This window comes from Lathamus discolor, chromosome 5 (genome assembly GCF_037157495.1).
Source record: "Lathamus discolor isolate bLatDis1 chromosome 5, bLatDis1.hap1, whole genome shotgun sequence".
Lineage (NCBI taxonomy): Eukaryota > Metazoa > Chordata > Aves > Psittaciformes > Psittacidae > Lathamus > Lathamus discolor.
The window spans coordinates 28,477,701-28,491,173 of NC_088888.1; the positions used below are offsets into that span (position 1 = coordinate 28,477,701).

Genomic DNA, 13,473 nt, shown 5'->3' on the forward strand with positions numbered 1-13,473 from the left:
CACTGAATTAGATTTTTTTATTATCATTTTAAAATTTGCTTTAGTATATTTAGCATATAGTGTATGAATGTATGAATTCACTTCTAATGTGCATTTTTACATCTAAATATAATTTTTTTTTGTTCAAAACTGGTATATATGTATAGTACTGTTACTATAATAATAAGAAAAGTACTCTGAAGAGTGACTGTTATGTCATATGTAATGTTAAAATAATCTGTCTTGGGAACTCATGGTCTCTTGCAAACAGAGAACTGTTGCTAGTTGTTTCTAGCTGGTCATTTTACTTTGAAGTTAGTATTTAGAATATTTTGTTAGAAATAAGCACTAAAGAAAATAAAATTTTGTTCTGCTGACTTGTCAGCTTGTCAACCCGCAGATTCAAATCAGAACACTTTCTTTTTAAATGGAAACTAATACATCTGTTGCTGACCAGTATCCTGAGGTTTTAGACTTTTCTGAGACTTTGCTGCTCAGCTACTGGATTTGTCTCTTTCATACAGAAAATTGCGATAGTCCTTTTGCGTAGATATGAATATAGGGCTAACTGGAGGTTATATTATAAATTTTTGGAAAGTGTTTTCTATTTGTAGACATGTGATGTGAAAGTTGGCCTTTTTTGGATTACTTTGAATCCATCAAAATAAGCAAAACTCTTAAATAAAATTATTAATATTGGCTCATTTTTTATGAAAGAGACCACTGAATGGTCATAAATGCATAAATTACACAAATTTTGTATTTTGCTTTACTTGGATGAAGACCTACTTAGTGGTATTTGTTTCCAACTGAAATCTTTCAGAAATGTGTGCAAAAGACCCACAAAATTGAGAACATTATTGATTCTTTTCTCAAATTTATAAGTGAGTCACTTCATGAAGGCAGACTTAGTCTGTAGTGGTCTTGTGTTTGCACTGGAAATTAAGAAGTCCGCAGTATAGACAGCAGGTTACTACAGGGAGGGTTGATGTTGCCACCAGGGATGGGTGCTTAAACAGGGAAATGAGCAGCAGGAGCTATTGAAATACCTACAAAAGAATGATCCTCCTTGTCATGCAGGTATTCCATTTTTATACAGGGCATCTTGAGAATTCAAAAAGAAATTGAAAGGGAAATTCAGGTACAAAGAACAGAAATGAAATATTCTCTTTGAACCACACTGTAGTTTCTGTTAAGTCTTTGCTTATACAAGTATATGCTGCCAAAAGGTTCACTTTAGTGGGAACTTTAAGTCCAGAAGAAAGGAATACACATTTTTTGAAATAAAATTCTCAGGAAAGAAGTTGACTTCTGTTTGTTTATAGAATTGACTTTTTAATTACACTTTGAGAAATCCGAATTCTGAAAAGAGCTGAAGAAATTCTTACACTGTTCTGTGCCATGTCAGCAAGAGTAGATTTACTACTGGTGTAAAGTAGGATGTGGTCATGACAAATTAAGCCCATTATTGTTATTTTTATTGATATGGATTTCCTTGTCTCTGTTTAATTCACAGATGATCACATTTGTGTATTTCTGTTTTGTTGATTGTTAGCTGTTGTGGTAAAATCAAAACTGTCATAACTTGAAGGAGTAAGGCAGGCAATCCAGAGACATACTCACTACTCTTTGCTTGAGGACTTTCCCATGTTTTCTTAACACAGTAAATAAAACTAGCCACTTTAGAGAGCATTTAAATAGCCAAATTCTGCTTTTTTAGGTGTTGTTCCAGGTTCTGAGGGTGATGTTTTATCCAGTAAGATGCTGACAGCCTTACAGAACTTGACCTTACACTTTTTCACTGCAGCTGAATATACTGGCAACATTTAATGACTAATATTTTACACTGAAAGACTTTAGTTGAAAAAGTATCTGCAAAGGTCTGTTACTTATAAAGTACTAAAGAAGAGACAACCCCCGCCCCTCCAACTCCCCCTAATAAATGAATACACTAAATACATAGGCTTGTTTTTATAAGCTGTTGGAGTGTTGTTTTTTATAGTGACTATGAATATTCCTACCAATACGAATATGCTGGCTTTGTAAAATGTCTGTTCACCTGTTCAGTTGAAGTCCACAGAGGAACTAGACTTTTGTCAGTTCAAAGGAAAGTTAATAAATTACTGGAAAACTTAAGGCAGAACCCTAATCTGGTTGTTTTAGTGGTATTTCTCAGTGGCTTAAAATAAACATCTGAGAAGTGCTGGTGGGAGAAGTACAGAATGATGATGCTGCTGCCTACTTTTTTTTTTCCTCTGGTAACTGAAGGTTAAATGAGTAGCAAGCAGAATGCCTTAAACAAGATTGGTATATTGATTAAAACGCTGATTTAACAGCTCGCTTTCTCCCTTTGGAAACCTGGAAAAGATAAGCCAGCTGCTGTCTAAGAGTGCTGAGTGTCCACTGAGAGTACACTATCTATCATCACAATATGGTGATGAGAGGTGTTTTATGTTTGTGTTAATTTCCCCCACTAAATCAGTAATTATTACAATCCTGTCCCTGCTGTTTACCCTGCAGCTGTTTTTCCATTTGTCGAGAGAGCGGGTGTTCTCAGAGGACCGCACACGCTTCTATGGTGCAGAAATTGTCTCTGCCCTGGACTATCTGCATTCTGGGAAGATTGTGTACCGTGATCTCAAGGTAAAAAAAAAAGGAGAAAAAAAGTAATCAAATTTTTGTTTTTGCAGAGACTATTGGGACAAACACAAAGTAATTATAAGGTTGCACTATTCAGAGTTAATGGGGAAAAAAAATCTGTCTTCCGTTTAAAGTTCTGTGTGTGCTGAAGGAAGTCGTTTGATACAGTAATCTCTAGACAGCTACAGTGCTTGACTTTAACTTGATTAAAAACCAGAAACACCGTATCTTAGTAATAGTACTGAAGGAGGCTTAAACTTCTGATAGTTTTATTTTTATTTTTTACTCCATTACTTATAACTTAGCTTGGATTTCAACATAAATCTTCAATATAATTCTCAATGTCCCCAAACAAGAGAAATGGGTAACTGGGCAACGTGACTACATTCTATTTATCTCACCAAAGAGTTATGTTTGTGTATGATTTGAAAACATTTTAAACAATTAAGAATGCTTCAATTGGACAAGAATTTCAGTCAATTAAAAAATTATTTTGTCTTTTGTCTCTCGAAAGTTTCGTAATACTGGAATATAGTTTGTCTTAGATTTGCCTGTGCATACAGTTGTGTATCCTCTGTTGTTGCCTGAAGCTCCAAGTACTCTGTGGCACAGTATGACCAAATTCTATGGAAAATAAGCTCTGCTTTCAGCAGGAACATTTTCAGACTCATGTGGGAGGAACTTTTAAATTCCACAACAAGACTTTTATTTTTGTGCTGAGCCTTTAATTTCTTGCATGAGAAACTGTGCTTTCACATTGTACATGCACGCCCAGTGAAGTTCATTCACGGACTCCTTGTACAGAAACCAAGGAGAAGGAGGCAGTGGTAGGCAAGTTCTGCTCAGGAAGGCAGATAGAAAACAAAACCCCGGGTTTCCGGTTTGTAGCAGAATCTGTTGTAATAACATGAAATACTGTGACATCTTGGAAAAATATGGAATTGTCTAGTCAAGGAATGATAATAAGAGGACAGGACTACAATTGTTCTTTGTTAGTAATTTCACTACACACCTTATAATTAGGGGGAAAAAGCTTTTTCTGTTGATAAATTTTTTTCAGAAGTATGTTTTACTTGGTTTTACTTCTATCTGTATTTAGAGTACTGCTAATAAAAAGCTTTTGGAAAACAATGTTAGCCATGCTTTTGAGATGGTCCACAGTAAACACTGCAGCAGTTTTTATTCCTGTCGTTTAGATACTTCATAATTGGCTGTATTCTGTTTTCATATTTCAAAGCAAGAATGGTGTATTTCAAAAGCATGCAGAGCATGCAGAGGTATGCATACACAATTCAAGGACAGTGTCCTTTGCAAGTATACAAGGAGGAGTTTACCTCAGGGTTTTGTTTTTATCAGTAGTTTGTCTGTTACTGAAAAGGTCTTGCAAGATTAAAGGATTTACGGATATATACTGTTTTGTGACAATATAGTAAGTAAAATGCATCTTGATAAATGAAGGTCATGTTACAGCAAAGGAAACCTATGAATTCTTGCCAAATGACAGCCATGACTGCAACCTTGAATTACTTGACTTTGTCTTGAGAATATTAAAAAAAAAAAATATTTAGCTTTTGTTCTATGGAAGAAGCCCCAAACCTGTAAAACTTCAGAATGAAGGGTCGCACTTTGATTGACCTGGGATTTACTATTGTAAGCTGTATTGAATTGTTAAATACATTATTTAAATTGTATAACAAAACACTGTTGAGTGCTGTAAAATAAGAGATGTTGCATTTATTTTTTTTTAAACAAATCACAAACAAATTCTATTGCAAGCAATTATACTGCATCTTTTTGACAAAACTGATACAATGCATCAGCCTGTCCTGTTAAAAAGTACTAAGGGATCATTTTTTTCCCCAACACACAGTTAGAAAATCTAATGTTGGATAAAGATGGACACATAAAAATTACAGATTTTGGACTTTGCAAAGAAGGAATCACAGACGCAGCAACTATGAAAACATTCTGTGGTACTCCAGAATACCTGGCACCTGAGGTATGATTTAGAATATATTCTTGTAATACAGTATAAAATGTTTATTTTGTTCAGTCGATGTTTGTATACTGAAACCTGTTCATTGTAGTAAAGAATTGACAGTTTGCCTGGTTAATACTATGCAGTTGTTACTCAGAATTGTATGTGCTACTATTCTTTGTGGTGATTGTCTGTATATCAATGCTGCGCTTCTTAGTTTTAAAAAGGCCTCTAACATGCATTTTCCTTTTTGTGTTTGCCTTCGTCTGTTAAAGTTTTTATCTTCCAATGATTTTTTCAAAAATAATCTTCCATCTGTCTGTCACTTGGAACATATGATCCTGCTTGACTGAGCTGTATAACTAGCATTTATATAGCCTCAGTGGAGGCGAGGGGGATAGGAAAGTACTGAGTTTTCTGGGTTTTATCCGAACTTCCCAGTTGCAGAGAGAGGGAGTTGGCATTTCAGATATTTCTGCTGAAACAGTTGAGTATATCAACCTCAGAACTGGTTGAGGTGGGCATCAAAACTTAGCTATTTCCTAGTATTAAGCAGAAGTGGCATCCCAGAGTATGCCACCCCATCTTTACCATTAGCTAGCACTTGGAGTGCCAAATGTCACAGTTCCTGAGGACTGATAAAACAAATGGATAGGATGTTGAAAACAGCTCTGGCTTGGCTACTGTAGAGTCTGCGTAGAAGCTCAAGTTACCCAATTAGCTCTGCCACTGATGCCTACTGAGAAAAAGCAAGAGAAGCACTCTCAAACTTGTGCTTTTGTCCTGTCTGTCTTCAGTCAACAGTACTAACTGCGGTGTTGGGAAATGATGTTCTGCCTCTCCCCTGGGGATGACAAGCACAACTCCTGTATTAACATGAAAGACAGCATCATTTTTTTACTTAATTCCAAGGATTCTGTGGATGCTGGATTAGCCCTTATTTCTGTTCTTGTCAGCATTCGATTGCTAATTAACATGATACACACCTGACACTGAGATAACTTTCTTGTCAACCTAAAGGGCTTTATGAGACCCTTCAGTCCTAGCATTTGTTTTAATAGGGATTCTTCAAAGGATTCCTCACCTCTTGCAGGAACTACGCACCACCAGAAAGTCTCTACTATATATTGTCTTTGAAGAAGAATGTGCCTTAGTTTGGAGGGAAGAGGTGAGGACGCACTGGTTCAGCATAGCCTTTACCTTCTTATTTTCAAAAGTATTGAATCCTGAGTAGTGGCAACAAGCCCTGGAACCTATTTCAACAAGCAAGTTTAGATTGTGCTTCAGTTTTTATTCTGAATCTTACAATTGAGGGACGTCAAGGAAGCTGGTACACATCACCTTTTGCGTACTGCTGGCTGGAAATGAAGGTTTTAGGATGGTCAGGTTTGCGAGTTTGAGAGTCTTTCAAAGTCTCTTAAAGCAAATTAAGTCTCCTCCAATTTGCACTTGGAGGAAATTGAAACTGCCAGTAATTGGTTATAAGTTAATACGGTATGTAGAGTTAAAACCAGTTTGAATCATAGGAAGACCTTTTTATGCACTCTTTTTCTCCAACTATAAAGGAAACAACAGTATTCCTAGGAGCCACTAACTTTCTCTTCATCCATCTGGTTCAATCCTCCATGATTCTTTCAGCAGAGAATAGAAATCGGAGCGGTCATGCTCTCACTCTGCAGGTTTGAAGTACCTAAATAATTTTGGCGAAGCGTGTTCATTTCAGGTTTGGTGATTGACCAGCTGCTTTAGTTATGAGACAAACTCACTTGATAGCTTGTGTCCTTTGCAGAATCCTATCCCGTAGATTCCAAGGAAGATTTAGTTACAGATTATTGCTATTCTGTTTGTCAGTTTCTGACATCTCCTTTGTGTTAGGGACACTCAGCAGCTATCTACATTTAAGGATTTCAGAGCTATTCTTAGCCTCTTTCGATTTTTTTTTTAATGGCTAATTAGAAGTTGCAGATGTGCCTGTTTGGCTTAGTAGAATGTCCACTTTTCTTGTGTTCCACACCCATAATCTGTTTCAGCAACAAGAACACAAGGGATGATATTTTCATCACAGGCATAGACTACAGGTGTCATTCCAGCTCTTACCCCCTCATTGTCTCTTGTCAGCAGTCTTGAAAACATTCTCAAAGAGTGCAGATATCCCATTCAGTTGCTTTCATCTGCTTCTCCATCTCTCACTTTTGGAAACATGTAAGCTCTCTTTCACTGGACTTGGCAAGGGATCGTTTGGGGTTTTAGACACTTACCACAGGTTACTTGATCCAGTTTGCCTTTCTGTTTTCTAGAAGTCCTTCTCCTCCCATTATGAGTGTTTTTGGACACCCGGGCTGTACAGGTCTGTCTTGAAGGAAATGACTCTTCATTAACCCTGGGAACCATAGAACTCACTTCCTTTTACCTGAGATATGAAGGGTTTAAGGCAAACCTAGACAGGTTACTGATATGGTGTAAGATGACTCAACACCTTTATCCACACATTCTTATGTAAAAGGGTGAAGTTAGCAGTACACAGACACCATTGCAAAAAATAAACTTCCTTCATACTCTCCGTACTTCTACAGTAGTGTTTACCAGTGCATTGACTAGATAGTTGCTTACCTAAGACAATTGTATCTATTCTTATACCTGAGACAGCTGACTCATAAAGGGACCATCAAGAGACTGAGTCCTCCAGTCTATTCATGTGCATATGTCAGAAAATGAATATACAAAAATGACTTCTTGTTGCAGTTCAGGGCGTAGAAATCATTACCAGAAGCCAAAGACTTACTACCTTTTGACAAATACAGGTCATGAGAACCTCATGTTACAGCTGGACTTTAATTCTGTTACCACATTGAATTCCTGCTTGTTTATCCCAAGTCAAATGGCAGCATATACTCATTCTTTGTTTCGTTATGGTAAGTGTAAAGGCAGATACCTTTTAGCCTTCCTTTAAAAACAAAGTATTCTCCAGCTATGTGGAGAATTCCATTCAGCATCTGTCCTTTTAATAATACCCTTGCTCCTCCTCTTTCGTCGAGGTCAGTTGTTATGAGTGCATCCCTTCTGCAGGCCTTTTGGTTCACTTTCCCATGTACTTACTGGCTGGTGGTAGAGGACACTACGACAGTGTACTGTGTAACGCATAGGGGTAGCCTGAGGCTGCAGTCTACCAGCCAGGAAGCAGTTGACCCAGGAACCTTGCACTGACAGAAATCTATACCTAGCCTGAGAACTGACTTAATCCTTTCTTTTGTATTAATTCAGTGTTACAGACTCAGTTCCAAACTTGAGCTTGGTTCTTCAAATGCTTTTTGGACTGTTGTTTGAGACATTAGAGTCCTGCTCAGTATTACATCTTTTTGCAAAAAATTATATTGCAGTTGCTTCCAACAAGAAAATGGGGAAGTAGCTAAGCCAGGGTAAGGTGGAGTTCCTCTGTGCATGACATTCTTTAAGGTGAAGGTGTCCTTGTGGATCCATACAGAATTATTTCCCAAGGTGATTACAGGATTATTCTTAATCAGAAAATAAGTTTTCCTGTTGCTGCATTTTCCCCACAAAACCTTATGTTGCTGATATCAGTGTAGTCCTTCCCACCCACTATTTAAAAGGCTCTTTCATCTCACATTGATAGGGACTGACTTTTCATACAGGTCCTAAGACTGGCTGTGCTAGTTTATGCAGAAACTATCACTTAAAAGAATGTGACAATAAGTAAGACCACAGTAGCCTTTGTCCATAGGCATGAGAAGACTTGCATGTCTTACAAATGATTTTAAAGTGAGACCAGCAGAGATGAAGGAAATACTAGGATCAGTTACACAAGCTTGTTTGTCCAGTATGTTTTTTTGGTGATCTTTCTTCCTGAAATGGGAGTGAGAGATATCATGTGTAATCGGTTATTTCCCTGAGTTTTACCTCAGAGAAATGAAAGGAAAAAACTCTTTTGTCAAGAGGCAACTGTTGTCTTCCCTCACTTTTCACTTACTTTCTTCCTTACAACTTTTCTTTTTGGGAAGGATATGGCTTTGATATAGAGGTGATCCAAAATCTGGAACTCGGCCACTGAAGTTCAGTGGCTAAATTTCAGCAAGAGGAAGCATAGTACCCTGTACTGTAGGCATGATTATAGCAAGAAAAAAGCACTTTTCTCCCATTTACAGGATTTGAAGTTGAATTTTCTAAGAATGATGTGGCATATACAGATTATAAAGAGTTATAGTAGAAGCAGAAAAATGTTTTGTCACTGGTCCACCTATATGTTTATTTCATTCTTTTAACATATTGGATCAGGATATTTGCTGGGGCAGCATGGTAAACTTTTGGACTGAGAATATGATGATCTGTCACATAGCTGGACTGATACAAGTTGAAACTGGGTGATACACAGACAAAGAGGCAACCACTGACATACACTGAGACAGGCTGGCACGGAAATCGGGAGTTTTCAGGTTTTGCAGGCACATATACATGTCTCATAGCAAAGAAATGTTTCAAACAGGGATTTTAATGCAGATAGAAGCTGAAATGTGAATTTTGCAGAAGAGCTCATTCAGGTGTGGGGAAAAGCATGAAAGTGCTTGTTTGCAAAGAACTTGATGAAAACAGCCAACGTCATGGATAAACTGAGGCAGGCCAATTGAGAGAGATTAGCCAAGATTTGGATGTAAAAAGAGCAGCATGCTATACTACAGAGAAAATGAAGTTTCATAAAGAATTTGAGGAAAAATAGGAAGATAGCAAGGGAGGTGAACAACAGATCAAAGAAACTTGTGCAATGAATTTAATGATCTCAAAGGTAGATTTGGATAGCCCAGAAAACAGCTTAGAAATGAGAAGGTTTTTCTTACAGGGAAAAATGTGATTGTAGTCAGGAAACAGAGCTTGAACTAAAAAAAGATGGCTTTTTTTCTTAATTTTCTTTTAATAGAAACTAATAGCATGTTTTGCAGAGAGACACAAAAGGCAGGAGAAATTGAGGAGCAACTTAAAATTAAGAGGAGCTTGTTAGAGAGCTTTTTGGTTAGGAATATAGAGGAACTGAAGGCCAGAATAATTTTTGTCATAGCTTATGCACTTTCCTTTTTATCTTCTTTTCCTTTAAATTTCATTTGGACTTAAAGATAATTGAGGCATCTAAGTAATGTGCTTTTTGAAATTCTGTGCAACTTTTATATAAATATAGTTGTGTGTCTGTATTTTCCACCTCTAGAACTACTGGATAGAAAAGGTAAATAGGGGAAAAGGGAATCTGTGGAAAATGGCACAAATTAAGGAAAAGTAGCTGTTAAGATGTTGCCAGATGGCATGTGCATGTACAAGGCTTTGACTGGTATGAACTTCTAAGAGTTGGAACAGTACTATAAAGACAGTGGAAGAGAAACTTTGTTGGGCTAGGTCTTCCATCATGCTCTGGAGAGCAAGTTCTCACTCATATTTGGTTACCTCTGGTGAGCATCAATGGAAATTGATTGTCAGTGGCTTTTGAGGTTTATTTAAGAGAATGGGCAGTTCCTGTTGTTATTGTGCTTCTTTTTATTTTCTTCACTTCTGTTAATTTATCTAGAAAAAGGATAATGAGACATGCCACCAAATTGTCTGTGTTGATTCATGCACCCTTGTAATTATGAGTCCTTTATTCCTTGTCCTGTGGAACAAGGAATAGAGAAGACACAGGCTGTGACTGTCCAGAAGTAGGCTGCTTGTAGCATCTTATCCTGTGCCTCAGGCAACATTGTGCAGACAGACTCAGTCAAGATGGATGTGTGAATTCATGTGGATGTATTTCTGGGTTTTGTTCCTCTCTTTGAATATAATCTTCTTAGTGCTTAGCTAATTATGTAGTCTCAGTTTTACTGTTGAGTTAGAGTACCTGATCAACTTTCCAACTGTAAAACAGTTTGAAAATCAAATGTAGCTTACATGCAAGACCCAACAAAATTAGAAGTGTTAAGTACGTTTTGGCAGTTCACTTTTATTATGCCCAGTCCTCAAATGTACCAGCAGACAATCATCTGAATGTTAGTTATTTTTCACATGCTTATGTGATCACACAAAAAGTACATGCTAAAAAGAAGCAGATGGTGACAGATGGGGAAGGTTGAATAAGGTGGTTTTGGAAACCTAGAAAAATGCACTTCTGTAATAGTGTAAAAATAAAAATTCTTTGATTGCCAAGTTAGAATGAACAAAATAGAGTGCCCCCCCCAAAAAAAAACCAACCCAAACCCTCAACAAACCTACCCCACCCCAAAAAACTTTATGATAAAAAGAAATGAAACCTGTGAGTGTTCAATGTATATTTAGGAAAGTACGTTATGAAGTGTTGCTTTGTCCAAGGACAGAACATTACTTTTTATCAGCCAGAGACTTAGAAAGGTGTTAATTGTATTCTTTCTTCCTTTTAAAATGATACATTCAAATCAATTGTCTTCCATGCCCAAAGAATGTTGTCTAAGGGGTAATTCTTTAATATCACATATTGGTAATGTTGCAGGTTGTGACAATATTTTTCTTCTGATGTCACAAGAAAGATTTTAACCTTCTGATTATAATGGTAAAAAACAATTAATATGTGTGATGGGTATACCCGTATGACTGGAAGTAATGTGTAACAGGCAGCATTACCTCTTTGTCATATGGGCAAATGTAAAGCTGAGTAAGTAGAGAAAGTGTAATCGAAAAAAAAATTACATCTTTTATGTGTGAACCATCACACCAAAGGACCTGCCGTGTGGACAGAATTTTTGCTTGTTCCTTTACATTAGTTTAATGGAGTCTAAACGTTCATATGTATTTATATAAACAAAAAAGGATTCCTTAAAAAATATTTCAGTGGTGAGATCTATTTTATTCCATAAAATAGAAAGTATCTAATATGATGAATATTTAATTGCTAAGTCCTCTAGCAACAGTGATGCCATAATTATTTTTTCTTTTTATATTTGAGTGTCTTTACCTATAGTATGAGACAGTACCTACAGTATGAGGTGAGGCAGAATGCTTTGCTTTTGGTTGCTGGCTTTTGCTTAAAACCAGAGAGCTCCAGCCTCTGATAACTTGTACTAATTTTCCTGAAAGTATAGTTAGTGTGCTCAGTACCCAGGCGCTGTATTTATGTTGTGATTTGCTTAACTAATTTTCTTTTGGCTTCAAAAGGATAGTTCAAGTTTATTTACTCTGTGTTTACCTGGATGCTTCATACATAATCTGATTCTTAACAGAGGCACAATAGAATGTATTTTACCTGAGGAAGTGTGGTTTAGTGTTGGCGTGTTCTCTTGAACAGCTGTCTGTTGTATATTTGGCTACATTTTATTTCTGGGTGAGGACCAGTGGGGGGTGTGAAGAGGAATAGCTTCTGTGTCCGAAAATATTTTCCCATCTGATTTATGGGAGATTCACAATATGGAATTTTCAAAATTTATTTTTTTATTGGCATTAAAAGGAAATGGAAATTCAAAAGTTGTTTTATCCTGAAATGCTAACACCTCATGAAAATTCAAATGTGGTCTTTTTTCCATTTTGTTATCACCTTGTATATTTTAGTGTACCATGTTGTGTCGTCTTATGCTCCTAAGTCATAAAAAATGCTGGTGATTTGAATTTGGGCATGTTTGTCAGCTTGGCATTGCCAGTGGGCCCCTGAGATGAATGTGATGGAATGCGGACAAGGCAGGGTATCCAGAGCAGAACATCATTTATTGCCAATAACCACGATCGAGATCAAGAGATGGGAGCACTTAGATGGGAGATGAAAGCATTACTCAGTTACACATAGAGAAGAGCTGCTGCAACAATAGATAAATTAGCACAAGAGTTAGACTTTCTCCTGAAGCCATATAACCAATAAAGTAGTAAGAATTCAAATTTTCATGCAGTCTGGTTAATCTTACCAGACACAAAAACTAGTTGTCCACAAGCAGTATCAGACTTCTCAAGGGGAAAGATGTAACAAATATGCAAAAATAATAAAACAAAAGACTACAAAACAGATTAGCTCCACACTGCCTGTCAATAAACTGTGGTATGCAAGCCAGAACTTTAAAGCAGAGAGCAATTTTCTATTAAACCCCACTGGTTTTTTTTGGTAAAACAAATGTAAGTATGACAGTTCTTACAAAGACTGTCTTGATAACATGCTTGCAGCTTTTTTTCATTAATTTTCATTTAATCAATGCAAACATTATTTCCATCTCAGCAAAAGCCTTTAGTTTTTCCAAAAGTAATGAAGCATAAATAAAAGCTGAACAAATGCTGTTTAACATCAGTAAGAATTCAAAATCATTTCAGGAAGAATGAGCAACCAGAAAGAAATATCACAGTATTATCATTATTTATTACTTCTTACACATCTTACATCTTATGGCAGTGTATGTTCTAGAGACTACTGCAGTGATAATTAATACAGATATGTACAGCTCTGCAGTTTTTCTTCCAGTAGTAGAGTGGTAGAGTTATGGGAGGTAAGTGCCATCTTTCTGTAGATGGAAATCATCGTTTTCTTTTACTTGCTGCCTTCTATGAAAGGTGTCTGCTTATTCTAGAACAGAGTTATTGTCACTTTCTGGGCTTTGGTTTGGTTTTATCCATTTAATAGGTTTTATTTTTGAGGTGTCCTTCTAATATGTGGTTATTTTCCTGGTCGTTTGGTTTGGTTTGGTTCTTTTTGGTGGGTTTTTCTTGTTGGTTTTGGTGGTTTTGCCTTTGCTGGGGTTATTTGTTTGTTGGTTTGTTGTTTTTTTTCTTTGTTTTGATTGCCAGGGTTGCCATTGATTTGCATTCATTGGTTAGAATACCTTTTCCATTTGCAATAGCTTGTATTTCTGGTTTGAGGAGTTTTTTTGGTTTGTTTTGTTTGGGTCTTTTTGTCTTTTTAA

At 36.6% G+C, this 13,473-nt stretch overlaps 1 protein-coding gene across 4 annotated transcripts in view; it reads left to right on the top strand.

Annotated features, from left to right (window-relative positions):
* The window catches only part of AKT3 (AKT serine/threonine kinase 3), a 148,497-nt gene that overhangs the window by 109,189 nt on the left and 25,835 nt on the right, over positions 1–13,473 (top strand). For all 4 annotated transcript variants that reach the window (XM_065680164.1, XM_065680163.1, XM_065680161.1 and 1 more), the window contains 2 exons: positions 2,500–2,622; positions 4,490–4,618. In XM_065680164.1, the coding sequence (XP_065536236.1) occupies positions 2,500–2,622; positions 4,490–4,618 (252 nt within the window). The remainder of the gene's footprint in view (positions 1–2,499; positions 2,623–4,489; positions 4,619–13,473) is intronic.